Here is an 18,179-nt window from a genome sequence, read left to right on the forward strand (position 1 = left end):
CTAGGGAGCATGAGGCCCTCTTGTCCTGGAGAGGAAATGGTTCAGCTTGCCCTTTTTTGAGCACAAAAATGAAATCTGCATTCATTGCAGACTATTTCCAGAAAAACACCACGAACAGGAAAACTTAAGCACAAAGGAAACATTCACCTGAACACAGAATGCTTTGCAAATTGAAAAATAGGTTGACTTAGATGGGCTTAAGCTTTGGAAACAAAACAGAGAACGTAAGCACCTTGTCTGTGATTAAACTTGGTAAATTCTGAAGGCAGCTTATGACAGTAAGGTCAAACATTAAATTTTCATGGGCAACCTCTTTTCTTTTTCAGAACTCTTCACGATGATCTTCAGGTCAGCAATAGTGAAGATGATAACGACGATGACGATGATGACCAAGTCAGTGTGTGTATATAGAACTCTACGTTTCTGTCCTATGTAATTTAAGCAGAAAATACCGTATTTTTCCTTGTATAAGATGATACTTTTTCTTAAAAATATTTACCTAAAAATGGAGGGGCATCTTATACACTGGGGGGGGGGGGGAGAGGAGAACCATGGTTGCGAAACTGCCGATAGCTTATCTCTGCAAACTTGCCTCACAAGCGAAACTTCTGATTGCAGAGACAAGCTAATAGGTTTCCTCCAATCATGAGCCTTATGTAACTGATGTCAGCTGATAGAAACATAGAAACAGAGCAAGTCAGAAGGGTTCTCCTGGGCCATCTAGTCTGACCCCTGGCTCCATTCAGCTCCGCTCACGACATGCCCACCATGTGCTGATGCTGTGGAGAACGTGTAGCCAGTGTCCAGATGCAACAGGGAGTAGTAATGTCGGAGTGTTCTGAGCCCATAAAAATGTCAGAAAACAAACAAAAAAAATATTGGTACCGGTAAGCGAATGGAGTCGATGGATTCAAAAATCAGGTGGTAACTTGACACCGACAGGAAGAATGAAAAAACCAACCATTACTGAGGTTAGCAGTTGGGTTCTAAACTCAAAGTATGGTGTCAAACAAGAGGTGATTGTGAAGTCCTTCAAGAAATGAGGACTCAGCAATGCCATGGTGGAACTGAGGATGATCTCATATATAAAGACAGTGACTCAGCAGGCAGCAGTGATGCAACAGAAGTTGAAGAAACTGATGTGTTTGAAACTAAAAGTGATGCTGAAGAAACCAGTGGTGCAGTAGAGGCTGAATAAAGTGATTTGCTCAGAGCTAAGCATCATGCATAATGTCATAGTGCTGGTATGTAAACGTTGTCTAATCACTAAATAAAAATGTCTTCTATTTAGTGATTAAAATTCTGGGTAAGAAAAGTTGGGGGCGTCCTATACATGGGGGTGTCTTATAGACGGAAAAATACGGTAGGTCTGCAATTCCTCTGTATGGTTGTTGTAAACCATCCTGAGACGTCTGTGGTGGGACAAAATACATACATACAGACATACATACCAGGCCAGCCATAAGACTTCAGAACTTTTTTCTGCCTAAGCATGCATAGGAATGTGATCTTGATTCTGTAAATCCTTGCATTCCTTAGGCTAACCTTCCTCTTGTTCCTTCTTCTTTTTGTTTTCTTCTTGCTCGTGATCAGGTTTCCGATAAGCCATCTTCCTCATCAACTCCTCCAAGGTACAGTTCCTTTGGCAAGAGATTCCAAAAATAACAGAGATGTGGTGGGTGGGTGGGTGCTGGAAGTTTTATGTGTATACACTGAAACTCTTACAGAAATTGCTTTGGGCAGTTAAGAAGTTGTTGTCACATTTATATCCCACCTTTTTCCTCCAGAGAGGCATCCATGAGCCTCCTCTTCCCCATCTTTTTCTCCCAGCAATCCTGTGAGGTAGGTTAAGCTAAGAGTTAGTGACTGAACAAGTGAATTTCATAGCTGAGTGAGAATTAGAACCCAGATCCCCCGGGGCCCTGATTACTCCAGTTCTGATGACACAACAGGCCACTGTGAGGTAATTAACCCTTGAAGTGACACAACACATGCCATGCGCCATTACGGATGGCTACATCTGCGGATATTTTATATAATCCCTGACTGTGGGTTCCCAGGGCTTGTCATAGCATCTAAACCTTGATGTTGAAGGCTATTTGAGGGTTAAGCAGCTCTTGTATCTCCCGTCATCTGTTTTGGTATTATCCAAGGGTTTTTCAATCCTCATTTAACCCACAGAACCTGAGTTCAGGCTACACGACCAGGCATGGCAACCCCAGACTAGAGTTTGTATTTTCTGTGAGTTAGGCAGAAAGATCAGTCTAGCCCAAAGCCACTAAGGCTGCAGCCCAGGGCTCTTAATGCACCCAAGTCTCCAAAGGAGGAGTTTTGTGGGCAGCCGATGGACAGTACAAGGCCAGTGTCAGACACCGTAGGATTGCACCCTGAATGAGCTTCATGGTTGTGCTGGATTGTAACGTGCGTCTTCCTAGTCCATGTTTAACATGCAGTCTGCTGTGCCACTCTTGAGATCCCAGTAGATATTTGTGAAAGTATCTATTCTTTAGCTTTCCTTTTACTTCAGTGACATTTACACATGAATAAAATCCACACTGAACAGTGCAGCATGGAAAACTGCAGTTACTCAGGCCATAGATTTGTAAGTGTTACGCCTCAAGCACCTAATTAGCAGATTTTCACTTGTTTCCCCCCTTCTATTGCAACCAGTAATTAGATCGTATATGCTGTAACAAAAAAGGTGCAGGTGCTCCAGTCCCATTATTATTATTATTATTATTATTATTATTATTATTATTATTATTATTATTGAAATAGTTGATTATGAGCTGGTTTACCTGCTCAGTTTCTAGGGTTTGAGACATTTTGAACTCCTGAGGTATAGACATGGGTGGAGCAAACCAGGAGAACTGCACTTGTGAAATGTTGGGAAGGCAAGAGATTAAGGCTGCAGTTTTACATGCACTGAACTCTGTCAAAAAAAAGCTGCAAATTTTTAAATGGCAAACTGCAGTAAAAGCATGAGCAGAGTACTCCTACTGCCCCTTAGACAGTGTCTAGGTGACCATAAGATCACTTGGGCTCCCTGTTCCAAAGTGAGAAAAGATCTCTTCAGATCCTCCTCCCCCTGTCACATCTAGCATGGAAGGAACCATGCCAGTTGCTTCTCGGAGGTCAAAAGAGCAACTTTGGAGGAGGGCTTTGGGTGGTGTTTCTTGGAGCAGGGTGGAGAGACGAGCAATGCCAATATTCAACATATTATGGTCATGCCTCAGCTTTCCTCCACTTCCTTCAGCTCCAGAGCACTGCAGTAAGATGTTCTGCATAGGCTGCTCACAATCCTCCGAATTCAGAGGGTTCGGGTCAGCCCCACTTGATTGCATCTTAAACTTTTACCCTTTAAGTTCTTCCTCTGCAAAGAGGAACATGTAACCTATAACACAGCGCTGGTAATTACTGGCAGTTCTTACAGAACATGCACGTGCTACTGTGTCGCTGCTATTTTAAACACTATGTGACAAGCATCCTTCAGGATAGAATGAACAGTTCTAAATATGGAGTACAGTGACCTAATTCCCACTAAGCAGTTTAAGCAAGTAGTAATGATTTGCAGAACGATGCCTAACGTTGACATCAGTAATTATTCTCCTGAAACTGCAGTTTCCCCCATAATGTAAATCTAGAACTTGCAGAAAACATGCCTTTGAGCTGTGCAATACACACCAGGGTGGGCAAGATTTTCTGTTTAGGAAATAAAGAAAAAATTAAAATTATCTATTTAAATTACTTGCCCATGTACATTTTAAAGAGACAGAACAAATACATTCCAAATGACAGGAGCTTGAAAGCCTTTTTAAAAATAATAGCCGTGCACTGAGCTTGTGAGATAGATCCCTCATTTGCAAACCATGTTTGATCTAGCACAGTCCTGTATTGTTTTGTTCTTAATTGCATTTTAAATATGGAGTGACAAGAGTAACTGGAAGGAATTTAGCATGAAGATTTAAATGGCAAGCTGTAAACTGTAGAGAATCTGGTAAAGCGGTTATAAACTTGGAACGTTCTCAGTTCACTGACTGTCTGTTACACCAGAAAGACCACACCATTTGCTGACTATTGTAGAAATGACCACTGGCTGTTACGGTCTTTCTGTGACTACTGCTCAGTTCATGCTGGGATCTGCCCCTACAATCACATGTGCAGGCAGGAAGTAACAAACAAAGCATCTTATGTGTGAACCAGCCCACAGAAATACCTTAACTGAGTGAATGCCCTGCCACTGCCAGCAAACATTGAATATCTGCCCAGTAGAAAATATTTGAGGTAGGCTGTTGCATTAAACACTACAGTTTTCCTGCACTGGCGCCTCCACTTAGTAACTCCCCGTGCTGTCCATTTAGCACTTAATTGCTCAGCCCCCACCTTTCAAATGCATATTGTAAACAACAAACATATTGTTTATGTTTGTTGATGGCATATGTTTGTTGTGCCATCTTCCATTTCGATTATCGCAGTCTAACCTTTTGCAGTTCAATACCCCAGGTAGAAGAGAGGCTTTATTTAGTTCAGAAGTGCAGAACATATCTTACTCTCCATGCAGAAGTCCATGGCCCTTTCCCTGAACCACAGATCATTTGGGTGGTTTCCCAGCTTTTCTGCAGGGTTTCTCCATGCTCTACAAAGCTAAGGCTTAGTTGATAGCAGTAAGAGCTTTAATCTGAACTGTGGTTATGTGGGGCTGGTTTGCCGCGCCCTTTCTGCATTCAGCTCCCCTGGAATGCAAAAGCTTCTCCAGAACTGAACTTGGCAACAGAGGTTCTGCACCCCTGCTTTGGTTCCATGGTGGAACTCATACTTTCAGGTGTTTTGAGCTGAAAACCTAGCACCTTTCTCTTCCTGAAGCTACGGAGAAGCTGCTGCCCATCTAAGACTGTAGATGAACCAGTGGCATGGCTCTGCATAATTCAACTTTGAGTATTTACACACAGTGATATATTCCTCTCCACTGGTCATACTGGGTGAAGATGAGGAACAGTTAACTTAGTCCTAATGTTTGCTTTATGGATTTGCTTCTTTGGTAATCCTCCTTTAGAGCATTTTACACCAGTCTTGTCTAGTCTGTTCCCCTCTGGATATTTGAGGCTGTATCTTCTATCATCTGTAACTTCTGGTTATGCAGGCTGGCACTGGTGAGAGGTGCCATCCAAATCTATATAAGGGGAGGAAGAGAAGAAGCAGAGGGTGCAGAGAATATAAAGATATAAAGTTGGTTGGAAGTCAAAGATACTCACATTTTGCTTAGGAGATTTTGACCATTAGAGGAAATACATTTATAGTGCAACCCTATGTCTATCTCCTGAGGAGTGTAAATTCCATTGTTGTACTCCCAGGTAAGCATATAGTCTCCGATTAGCTGCCAAATCTTATTGCACAGTCTTTCTACAGAACTTTTATGAAGCCCAATGTCTCTTGGTTGTGTATGCTTTTGCTTCAACAATTTTAATATTTGCTTCTGTATATTTTTGCACTCATCCTTTTGGAATAGCCTAAATGTGTCTGCAAATTGTGATTTCTTTTCAATAGAATTAAAATTATACTGGTTGATTTGCTTTTCCTGGCAATCCTGTATCAAGGGGGTGGGGTGGGGGTGGCGGAGTACAGAAAGATGATCTTTACTACCAGTGGCTAATTTTATCTAATGGTATTGGCTTGCAGTGCCCCTCTTTCACAGCCCGAGAGTGTGGCATTGGCTCATTCCAGCAGTCCGGAGTCTGGGAGCACAAGCGACTCAGACAGTTCTTCTGACTCAGAGAGCGAGAGCAGTTCTAGCGATAGTGAAGCAAACGATCCCCCAGCGAGAGCCTCCACGCCTGAGGTACGGTGTCGCATGTCCCACGTTCACGAGCTGTAAGGTGCGGGCAGCCAGTGTGGGTCCCTTCTTGAGGTCTTTCGGCTAGCTAAGTGCTCTTACAGGAGGCTGTTGTCAGCCATCCTACCGCATTATCAGCCCCTTTGTGCCCCCCAAGTGTTCCACCCTGTGCGTTGCCGTTCTGTTGCTTGGCTCCCTACAGTAGTACTGCTGTGCACAAAAACAAGGCTGTCACATGCAATTACAGTCCCCACACAAAAGCTCCCCATAACCGCATCTGTCAAGCCCCAGAGCCAAGAAACTGCAGACACACAGCAAACTGAAGCAATGCAGCCCACACCCTTAAACTGCAGTCATCTAATAGGTTCAAAGTGTGTTTAATTTATTATTTTTCTGCACAAAAACTGCCCAGGTGCTGGTCAGTTAATCCTATGCTTTTTAACTCAGTGGTTGAAATACTGGAAGGTGAGATTAGGTTTTTGGTAGACTGGCAGTTTTTCGTCATGTCTCTTTAAGTAGAAATGTTAGAGACTTAGGACACAATGCTATGCATGCTGGGCTTTGGAGGACTTTTTTCTGTCTAAAAAGGCATAGGATTTGAAATCTGAAATTTCTGTTCTGCTTAAATGAAAGAAGCAAATTTAGTGAAGAACCTAAGCATCCTTGAGTGGGATCTACCCCCACTTCCCTCCAGAAATTCTGTGACTACGTTCTTACTTTCCTATTGTCTGCTGTCCAGTTGTGAAGTGGATTAGAGGAAGCTCAGCATGTAGATTGTTCAGTTTTTCTTAACTGCCATGCTACAGAGGTTTGCAGTGGCACAGTGAAAATCCTCTAGTGCAGTGATTCCTAAAGTGGGCACTACACCCCCTCCATGGACACTGGGGGATTGGTTGTTTTAAATTTGCAGCAGAGCAATAGACCTAATACAGGGAAAGAGGCTTGGGAGGCACCATGGTTGTCACCCAGAGGAAAGGGAGCAACAACCCGAAAATGTTTGGGGATCACCACTCCCCTGTGGCAACCACTACCATATGGGCCAGTTCCGAAGCATTTTTTGAGTAGCTTCCACTATGATGTTACTCAGTGGTGGACACAAATCAAAGATAGTATAAATTTCAACTGAACAGAGGTGAGTATTTGGGTGCATACTAAAATTTGGATCAGAGCCTTCACTTAAATTTTGTTTTGAACTTAAACCATTTCTGTTTTGGTTGCATATGCATATATTTATTGGACAATAATGCATTGTCTAGCTTTCACTTTTCAAAAGACAAGTTTTATAGAAGGTGTAGAGTGTGCTCACCCTGCCTGACTTGCTCAAACTGTGTTGGGACTGCAGCACTCATAATTACTTGTCAGCATGGCCATTTAGCTAGGAATTATTAAAACTGCAGTCCCAGTACATCTGGAGGGATCCAGGTGGGGAAGGCTATCTAGACACACAGGCCTACTAGGAGTATGCACTCCCCTCCTCCTTCCACACAGATTTCTTTTTTCCAGGACGTGGCAGGACTCCCTCTGGTTTCACTTGGCTTGGTTCCTTGAGTTTTGAAGGTCTCCACTGACCTACTTGGGAAGACAATGTAGGAAAAGTGCCATCATTTCATAATCAAGAGCAGGCATGTTTCGAAACTGCTTCAGGAACAAAAATATGTATTACACGTCATTTGTTATAACATTGGACTTGGAAGCCTGTTGATGAACCATGGAATGGGGGGAACAATCCTTTTCAGGTGGTTTTAATTAATCACCCTTTGATTATCTTGATTTTCGGAAAAGCACTGCAGTACTTTGCATCAAACAACACAGAGAGGGAGATGCAAAATATAATCAGCAGGAATGGGCAGATGTTAATTCTCCAGATGCTTTGGATGTCTCCGGCTAGAAGCCCCGGCGAGTGTGGCCAGTGGTTAGGAACGCTGGGAGCTGAGATCTGAAACGTGGAGATCTGCTTTTTGCCCACATAGGGAGTGCACGTTTGAGTGTAAATTCATATTATAATTCTAGTTTCATTGAGGGGATTATAAAGCTGAACACTTGTCCATATATACAGTTCCGTGCAGACATGAAACTAGCATATTAGGGGCAAGTATTCCAGCATAGCCATCCCCCTGACATGTTTGTTTAAATAGTAATTTTCACCGCCACCTCAGCAACAGCAATTTTTACCTAAAATACTATATCCATTCACTCATTGTATACAACTTTGGACTAGAGGTGAGGCATATAGTTTTTTCACGCACTTTAAAAAATCTCCGCACACAAATAGAAAAGGCGGTAATCATGATGGCTTGATAGTTTCAGGTTGTGTGCCCAGCCCAGCTCAGACGTGCATGAAGCAGTTCTTTGAACAGAGTGCATCATTGAAGGCTGGAAAAGATGTATCAGAACTGTTGCAACTGGTGTGCAAGGAGTTTGTTTATTTATTGCTTTATTGGGTGTTATTTTTTCAGTGAAGCGTCGTGCATGCACATGGTGTTTGCATCAGCCTTCCACAGCTGATGCCCTTCAAAAGCCATACTGGCTGGGAATGATGGGCATTGCAGTCCAACGCAATTGGAGGTCACAGAAAAGCTTTGTCTAAAGAGGCAGTTGGAAAAAGTAAGAGGGGGAGGTATCAGGCAGGTTTTCTAGAAGGCAGCTCCAAGCATGCAGTGAAGGAATGGGGGGAGTTATTTGAGGGTGCCAGAAACGTTTGTATGGAGGAGATCAGTGGAGTTGGAAGAAGGAAGTCCTTGGCCTGGGCCTTTGTTCATGTGGGCCTTTGTCAGTGGGCAGAGTTACCATGACTGGACCATCAGCCCTTGTTTATTCAAAGCACAGGCTCAAGCCTGGGAAGGTGTGGTAGGAGTTAATGGTGTAATTTCAGCTGGCCTCTTGGGCAGATCATCATCTTCCTTCTTTTTCTCCATAGCCTGATCCACAGACATCCAACCGGTGGTTGCTGAAACACTTTCTGAAACCCAGTGAGAGTTTCCTTGAGGATGATCGTAGCAGAGGGAATCTCCAGGAGGGCAAAGAGCAAGGGAAGACTTTCAGTGGTAGCAGTGACAGCAGCAGCAAACGAGATTGCCCGCAGCCGGCAGAGGGTCACTCCAAAACTGCCAGCAAAGCACCTCGGTCGGCCCAGGAGGTACACTTGCCTGCCAAGCGGAGCTGCCAGAAGTCTCCTGTGCATGTGGAGGAGCCCTCTCATAAGACAGTAGGCAATAAACAGCCCAGGAAGTCCAGCAAAACCACGGTGCAAGAAGAACCGAAGAGAGGCCTAACCGTAGAAAGTGAACCACCTGGCCCCTATGGGGCAAGGGATCAGTCTTCCAAAGACAAGCCCAAGGTGAAAACGAAAGTGAGGCCAAAGTCTGACAATAAGAAAGAACTAAAGCCCACTGTGTTGGAGCCCTTTGAAAAGAAAAAGCACAAGAATTTGCACCAGAGCACCGTTAAAGCATATTTGGACCGTGATGCTGCAAAAGACAATGCCCTGGAACAGCTCCCCCTCAGTCCTCTGAGTCAAAGCCCCAGAGTTTCTGCCACCAGCAGACCAAGCAGTCCCAAAGTGTCTGTGGTAGTCAGAGAAGACCTTCATAGGGACAAGCTTCCTCTTCCGAACAGGGACAAGAAGTTGCTGTCACCCTTGAGGGACTGCTCGGTCCCCCCGGCACTTGTGGTTAAAATTGAGCTTGCTCTTCTCTCCCGGATCCCACAGCCACCGAGAAAAGGGGCCTGCCCCAAAAGATCAGACATCAGAGAGAGCCACAGTATGCATAAGCATGAGGCCGAGAAGAGGAGCACAGATGCTCCAGGCAAGTCCCTCAAAAAGAGGAAGGTGAGTGGCTCTTCTTGGAATGATACATTTGTCCAACTCTTAAAATGGCGTCTCCCTGAATCTAGCCAGTATCTCGTATATGTTGCTTCTTTCACTGCCTGATTTTTATTTTTAAAAGTGTCCAAATTGCATTGCAGCATTCCTTCTGCTTGAGTTCTCAGCCATTCCTAGGAATGAATTCAGTGCAGATGAGTTCTTGTAAATACTTTTCCATGAGGGTTGCACTGAGTGGATTCTTAGGGACTCAATAAAAAACATCAGCATGAAGTAATGGAGAAAAAAGCAGATTTTAATATATTTTTAGGAAGGGAACTGCAAATAAACCCTGCTATCCTGAGTGTTCTGGCACCTGCACATGTGAGCTGCTATATCAACTCCCCACAACACCCTGGAGTGATGCTATTATCACAGGGCATTGTGGGAAGTAGAAATGATGGCTCCTAGTCTGCTGCTGCTTATTGGCTGGTAAGCCCAAGAGAAACCAGTGATACATGGAGAGGCCCGCCCAAAGTCAGCTCTGGCCAGTTGCATAATGCCTTCATACACATGTGGCCACATTTGAGCATTTGTTGGCCACTTCAAGAAATAAAGAAGGGACAAGAAGGAGCAATTGAAATGTTCACGGGTTGAAGCATGCTCCCCATGAGGAAAGGCTACATTTTAGGGGATGTTTTAATTTAAAGGTGATAAAAGGGATGGAGCATAGATCAGTTGATAAGATTAACTGCTTTGCATGTGGGAGTTCTAGATTCTGTCATGGCATCAAGCAACAAATAAGGACTCAGGTAGCAAATCAGAAATTAAAGGAGCATATCAAACCTTGGAGAAAAGGGGCTCAAGTAGCAAGTCAGACATTGGAGAATTGCTGTCAGCTACAGAAGATGGTGCAGGGTTAGATCAGGGGTCGGCAGACTTTAGGCTCTTGGGAGGTAACATTTTTTCACTGTCACCCAGAGGCCTGCTAAATCCAATCGCTTCTAAAAGAGCAACTTAGGAAGGTGAACAAAAAATTACAGAATGATGTGCCTCTGGGCACATGTTCACTAGGAGGTGCTTTTCAGGGCCAGAATCCATCTACACAGAGACTTTATCCTGCTTTTATCCAAGGTTCATAGGAGAGGTAAAGGAATTTCATTGCTGCTTTCAGGAGCTGGAAATCTTTGCTGATCTATTGCAAATTGCCTGGACATTTCCCAGTCTATATTTTGCTCGCCTTTGCACCAATACAAGGACAGTTTTGTGTGCTCGTGACATGATGGAGGTTTATTAAAAACCTTTAAAAAGGTGGAAAGATGGAAATGTCCTCTCTGTTCTCTTACGATTCTTGAACTCAAGATTTCTCAGAGGAATTTGGTAGCATAGCTTCAGGACAGATAAAAACAAGGATTTCTGCACAACACCATTAACTTATGGCCAGTTTCAAACTCTGCAAGGAAGCAGCATTGCAGAAAAGATGGACAAATGGATTGCATATCTTCCCCTGCTGCTGCAGCAACTTCCAAAACAGGGTTTTCAACAACTCCACATAAAGACTCACACACACACACACACACACACACACAGAAATCCTGAAATTGATCATGACCATTTGTTTGTTTGTTTGTTTCTCCCAATGACCACCTTTCCCTGGGTGGCTCTCTTTATGGTCAGAATCTGCCATTCTCAAATTTCACACATTTTGCAAAATAAATTAAGAACATTGAGCAGAAGTGTGAATCATGTATAACCAGTGTCTTGCAACACATTACAGTCTGCTGGAAGTATAATCCAAAACACTTCACCAAAACTGCTTGGTGAAAGTGGAATTAACAGTAATCTTGTAGCCTATTGGGGAGAAAGCAGTTCAGGACACCTTGAACAGCCACATACTGTATTGCAGGCTTAATGGATATGAGTCCTGAGTTAAGTTGTAAGATCCAGGGGATGATCAGATCATTTGGAAATAATTACATGTGAACAAGTTTTATTCTTGAGTAGGCCTACACAGCTTTGACCTACTAATCTAAACTAGGCCGAGCAGCAGTCTGCTGCATCCTGGGAAACACTTGTAGCCACCCTCCTGTTTTTCCAGGCCTAGGCTAACAGCAAAAAATTGGCACTCATCAAGCCCCTGCAGGCTTCATTTAGCTCAGCAGGTCACAAGTGGGATTGGACATGGAAAGCTAGAAGGGTTCTTCCACGGTGTCTGCAAAGTGAGAGCTAGCAAAGCATCTACTTGTTGCAAACAGGCCTTTGGAGCTTCAAATGCAGATCTTCCAGGTCAATACAAAAGGGCAAATGAAGAAGGGAATTATATCAAAGTATTGTCGTCATCTTGTTTTTTTTTTTTTAACCAAGCCAGCTTGAGTCCCAGTCACTAGGAGCAGGGAGGGTTTACGTACATACATACAATAAATAGTACATTGGTTGTGGGCAGCTGAGAATGGTTGACTTCCTTGCGTGCTGCACAAGTACCTTAAATGAAAACCACTTACCCTGGTAATGAGCTGGCTTGGTAAAAATAATAGCCACTTAGTTGCTTTAGTTATTGCTTTATGGCTGAGGCCACGTGACTCACTCCCAAGCTGCTTCTTGAAGGATATGCTCTCTGAAACTTGCTCATGAACCTCTGCCCAGTCCTGGCTCAAAAACTGGTATTTTTCTGCTGGGAAAGTGTGTGTAACCTCCCCCTCCCCCCATATCTGATTCCTGTTAAAGTGACTTTGGAGAATCTACGTGGGTTTAACTCTGGTGTGCTCTTTCTGTTTGGCAAGCAAAGGCATGGTCACCTGCCATTAATTACTTAGCCAAAAGGAACGTTATGTGTTGCAGTTCCCGCTCTGTCTCTCTTTGTCCGTCTGTGTCTCTGTATAATTCATACTTGCTGAAAACTGCATATCCAAGTATATGTTTAAAGAGAGCCCTATTTGAACCATCACAGGTTAGAAAAACATTATATGTTGCTGGTTTGGGCCTTGATAACTTAGGGATTTCTCTTGCTCATGCCCTGAACAAATAGGAAGTATTATCCAGTCACTCCAGCTTTCCTATATACACTTTTTCATCTGCAGTTAACTTTTAAAAGGAGTTACAGTTCCAGCTGAAGAGCAGTTAAGGGCCAGCAACATTGGCTTTGGCCACCAAGTCACTCTTGATGAAGCTTGCAGTCCGGGCAAGCAGCTCTTTGCCACCTCATTGGCTCCAGTGCGAACCTTTGAGCAGTGCAGCTTTGGAGAGGGCCTTTCTTTTAGCATATACTTTGCTTGCAAAAGGTCCCCGGTTTGATCCCCAGTGACTCCCACGTGTGGCCTGAAAAGCACCTGCCTGAAGCTCTGGAAAGGCACCAGAGTGTCTGTCCACAGTCCTAGGCTAGATAGGCCAGTGGCCTGACTTTGGATAGAGCAGCTTTGTGTGCTTATGACCATTCCCAGTGCCTTGGTTTTGAGTGGCAGTGAGCAGATGGGGTGCAGACCGAGGAGAGGCATTATCAGTGCCACGCTCCAGCAGAAGGCATTGCATTGCTCTTTGCCTGCACCTCAGCTTTGGAAAGTGACTCTGATGCATAACTTTAGCTTTCTGTGATCAAGTCTCTGCTGTAGGGCAGGTGGCATGCCTTGTCCTCACTGTCCATTCATGCAGTCGTCCAGCTGCAGGAAAACGTGTGCAGAAAAGCCTCATCCCTGTGTGCTTATTCCCAGTGGGATGAAGAACCCATGGATGCAAACAGGGCTGGGGGGGGGGGGGGCGGTTGCTGATGTGACTTCCTTCGCTCTGCATTTTCAGCCTATGTAGAAAACTGACGATACTGCTGGCAATTGGAGCTTGCAGTAAAATGTTGCTGTTTTGAGTACACCTGTTCAAATTGTGCAGTCTATTCAGCCAGCAGTACCCTTTCCCATACCCTTCCAATTCTTTCTACCCCAGTTTCCTATTTTTCCCTGCTCAACACCAAATTCATTGGTCACTGAGCACACTCAATTCTCACTGGGCTGCTTTGCGAGTTTGTCCCCTTTAATTTGCATTTAATTGCTGTCCACCTATTCCTAATGGAGTCTCTGGGCAGCTTCTGCAATATTTTTTTTGTGCTTCTGCAACCCAGTAGCTTGTGAGCTTAAGTGGACTCCGGGGGATGGTGGAGGACAGGAAGGCCTGGAGGAATGTTGTCCGTGGGGTCGCGATGGGTTGGACGCGACTTCGCGACTAGCAACAGCAACCCAGTAGCTATCAGAGAATAGCAGCAGGGGAAGGCAACCATTTTGGGCCCTGCAATAATTTGGTAAAGTGTCTTGGGCTTCATCACAACTTGCTGTGGAGTTTGTGCTGCACTCTGTAGATGATGAGATTCCGTGTCCCACCTGACTTTTCTGACCCCCCCCCCATTTGCACTTTTTCCATATTTCCTGCCAAGCTTTTTTTGGAGGAACACAGGGGCATTCCCACTCCTCACCCCTCAACCCTATCTAATGTCAGTGGGGGAATATCACTCTTTTAACTTGGCAAAAAGGGTGCACCATCAAAGAGAAAGAAAAATATGTTTAAATATGTTCACAGCACTGCATAACTATAATACATGGATAAATAAATAAGCCCAGCTGTCACCAACAACCCAGTGGTTCTTGGTGGGGGTGGTCTTTCCTCCCCCTCAAGCCATTTGGCAGAGAATTTTACCGTGAGTGGAGGGAAGTGCAAAGAGTCTGGCAGCAAACTTAGGGGCTTGGTTGACACCAGCAGACCCCCAGGTGCTACATGGCTGTCCCTTAGCAGGTGGGATGAAGTATTTATGTGGGGGAGGAGTTGGTGTGGGGGAGGGGCTTCATTAGGTGCACTTAGTCAAATCTGCAGTTACCTGTGCTGCTGCACATGGGGGCAGTTGGATCAGGACCTCAGCTTTGAGTACCAAACGGTGTGTTTGTCTTTGTATCAACAGGAAGACACTTTGAGAAATGATCAGAAAAAAGTCAAACTGGATAAAGAAACCAAATCATCCTCATCATCAGGCCATAAAGATAGCAGTAAAAACAAGTGAGTACTAGGCTCTTCAGCAATAGTTTTTCTTAAAAGCAAACAGTGAGCAATCAAGTGGAGAAACATGATTCCTTGTGCTTTAAACGTTGGCTGTTGTGTTTATTTTTGGTGAAAGAACGATGTATATCAGCTAGGACTGGCACTGTGACTTCGTATGAAAGTTGCAGGGACTCTGTCCTGATGGTTTCTGTCCCAGAATCCCCAAACACTGATGTTCTATTGTGAAACAGTCGGCCAATATTTGCCTTGTTATCGGGGCTACATTTGTTCAAACTGTCCTTTCTTTTCTATTTCTTCTGAAGCATATAGCAGGCTACAAATCACAGGTAAGGAGTCCCTTTATTTTAAAATTCTACCGCATTCCCAGTCAGTGGCACTCGGTACGGCAAGTGTGGGGACAGACTTTTAGGGCTTCCTCTATAGCCAGAAAGGAAAACATTTTCACAAGCATTTGCTGTCTTTGCCATTCTGGGCTCTGTATACAGAGGCCTGCAGTTATCAAAACTTAATACTGCCATGTGAGTATTTAGGGCAGGAACTTCTGTCCACTCCTGAAGGGAAGGTGGGAGGAAGTGAAGCTTCTTCTGCATTCTGTACCATAAACTACAATTCTAAGAATGAACATGGCACTAGTTAAAGTGTTGGATGGGGACTTGGGTAATACACATTCTAGCCCCAACTCGTGAAGCTCACTGGGTAACTTTGGGGCAGTTACTGATTGTCAGCCTCACCTACTTCGCAGGGCTGTTGTGAGGATAATACGGAGAAGGAGGAATCTGTGAGCTGACTTGGATTGCAGGGAAAAGTGGATAATAAAATAATAAATAAATGGTTGGGTGCCTTTCTTTTTCTGGTTTAAAAAAGATCTTTAAAAAATCTTTCAGTAACCCATCCCCAAATGGTCTGAGTTAACTGACCCTGACTTGCTACTGAGATTTGAAAAATAAAATGAAATGGATGTTGAATCTTGCAGATCTGGGAGAGGGCGACCTTTATGCAGTCTAGAATGTTAGACTAGGATTGAGAGACCAGGTTCCAATCTCCCTGCCCAAGCCATGAAATTTATGAGTTAGTCTTGGGCCAGTCATAGGGCATCAAAGCATGTGCCAGGCAACATACTGAATGTGTGACCCAACTCAGGCCATCTTGTAGTGCCACCCTGGATTATTTCAGGATTAAACCATTTTGACATTCCCTCCACCATACTGGGAGTTACATGAGAGTGATTATATGAACTGGGTCACACTCTCAGCCTAACCAACCTCACAGGGTTGCAGAGAAGATAAAGGTTGTGTGTTTGCAGAATAATCGCTTTGTATTCTGAGAATATAACATTCTGTGCCAGTCCTTTGAGTGTACTCTTGTACTAGCTTTTGCAAAAAATCACCAGCAGTTTAAAGAGAAATGTTCATGCAGGATGATAGTAATGCCTTAATGAAGCTTAATTAGCGCAAATGGTTGCCACAAAACCCAAGTCTGGGTTTAACTGTAGTGAAGTGCTGAACATCTGGAAAGGACTGGCCCAAATGTTGATTAATTTTTCAAAGAGAAAGGCACTTTGGGGGCTCAGAAATCACAAAAGCAAATGGAATTTCTCCTGAGCTTTTCTCAGGTAAATAACAATTTACCTTCCTTCAGAATAATGTAACTGGATTCTTGTTTATTAAATATGGTTATATTTTAATCTTAAGGGGCTGCAGGTGGCGCAGTGGTTTAAACTGCTGTGCTGCTAGGCTGGTTGATCGAAAGGTCGCCGGTTCGAATCTGCACAACGGGGTGAGTTCCTGTTGCTCCGTCCCAGCTCCTGCCAAACTTGCAGTTCGAAAGCATACAAATGCAAGTAGATAAAAAGGTACCACTTCGGTGGGAAGGTAAACTTTGGTGTTTAGTCATGCCGGCCACATGACCACGGAGACTGTCTGCGGACAAACGCTGGCTCCCTCGGCTAGGAAACCGAGATGAGCACCGCCCCCTAGAGTCAGGCATGACTGGACTTAATGTCAGGGAAAACCTTTATCTTTTATTTTAATCTTAGAATCTTTATTAAGAAAAATTTCACAGATGTATAGAAGAGCCTTTCTTTAAAAAAATATGTTGCATTTGGGTGTACCAAAGAAGCTCTGATGGATTGTTCAAACATAATAAACCTTTATTTCTACCACCTTGAACCTTTCTTTCTGACATGTCGCGGTGGAGCAGAGGTATTTGCTGTTTGAAGCAAAAATATATTAAAATTCAAAGGGTTTGTCCAAAGTCTTGTATACAGGAGAAATAGCTTTCGAGTCTCAGGAATTGTGAGGAATACATTGTTAATCCCATCAAATACCTTGGCTTCATTTCTCCTCTAGAGGCAAACCTAACAGTCTGTTATTCTGTATGTACTTCCAGCTTCTGTGCATTATCAACGTGTTAATAAATTCTCAGAAATTCCCTAATTTCTACCCCCCCCCCGTTGCTCAAGATGAAATCTTTGCCAATTAACTGTGTGTTGTTTTCAGCATTATCCTCTAAATAAGCAGAAGCTCTGTGCTTTGTATTTAAATAGCATTCTGACATAGGCTCTGTCGAAATGTTTTGCAATCTACCCATATGGCTCAAAGACTGTCTCGATTTCCCATTTCTAGAATTTCAAAGCTGTCAGGGGAGTCACAAAGGAAAGAGATGCCACTGCCGCCGCCACCATTGTCCCCTGCGCATCCCACGCAGAAGCCAGCCAAGACAGCTCAGAAGAGGCCAAAGAGCGATGGTGGCCCCTGCGGCCACCCCCCTGGCCCCAGTAGCAGCACTGCCAAGAGCAAGGAGAGCCACAAGGATTCTTCATCCTCCAAGCACAGGAAACTGGAGGGGAAGCCTTCAGAAAGCTCAAAAGACAACAAAGTAGGTGTAAAGAAGCAATTTCTGATTTAGAGAGATGTTGATGGAACTGTAGTTAAGGCACTGGAACTTGGGCTGTCCGGCCGTTCAACCTGGCCTGCTCGTGGAAACAGTCGCAAAACATCCAGACACTTATTGCTGTCTTGTTTAAAAATGGCTTCAGTCCCTGTGCCCCAGAATGTTTTGATGCATAGTTTTATAGTTTGATGCAAGAGCTGTCAGTCTGGGAACTGCCTGTGCTTGTGTGCAAATTGTCCCCCAGTAAGTTTCATAAACGATAACTCTTAGTTACAGATCTTTAAAGCTAGAGACGTCTTAAATCTACGTTACTTGTGTCCTTTTGTTCCTTTGGGAAGGGGAAAACTAGCAGTAAATAACTTCAGTATGGTTGCTTGCTTGATTTTTACTCTGCCTGGCGCCCAAATTGTGTTGCACAAATGTGTTGATAATAACCACTGTAGATGGCTTTTCAAAAGAATTACATATATACAAGGAGAGAGTAGGTTTGTTTATGGCCAAATAAGCTGAATAAGAACTTTTGTGTTCCAAGGCAGTGTCCCTTTGAGAAGAAATGTGCTGAAGAGCAATAGAGGGGCAGGATTAATGCCTTTAAGCCCTGTTTACGAATTTAACATAGGCTAT

At 43.9% G+C, this 18,179-nt stretch overlaps 1 protein-coding gene across 3 annotated transcripts in view; it reads left to right on the forward strand.

The window, feature by feature from the left end:
• Window positions 1-18,179, forward strand: part of AFF1 (AF4/FMR2 family member 1) — a 177,130-nt gene that overhangs the window by 141,977 nt on the left and 16,974 nt on the right. For 2 of the 3 annotated variants that reach the window (XM_044428252.1, XM_044428254.1), the window contains 6 exons: window positions 327-399; window positions 1,594-1,631; window positions 5,677-5,836; window positions 8,748-9,659; window positions 14,566-14,660; window positions 17,288-17,540. In XM_044428252.1, the coding sequence (XP_044284187.1) occupies window positions 327-399; window positions 1,594-1,631; window positions 5,677-5,836; window positions 8,748-9,659; window positions 14,566-14,660; window positions 17,288-17,540 (1,531 nt within the window). The remainder of the gene's footprint in view (window positions 1-326; window positions 400-1,593; window positions 1,632-5,676; window positions 5,837-8,747; window positions 9,660-14,565; window positions 14,661-17,287; window positions 17,541-18,179) is intronic. The other variant, XM_044428253.1, reaches the window with a different exon arrangement.

The sequence above is a fragment of the Varanus komodoensis genome, unplaced genomic scaffold (genome assembly GCF_004798865.1).
Source record: "Varanus komodoensis strain SLA01 unplaced genomic scaffold, ASM479886v1 scaffold2, whole genome shotgun sequence".
NCBI lineage: Eukaryota > Metazoa > Chordata > Lepidosauria > Squamata > Varanidae > Varanus > Varanus komodoensis.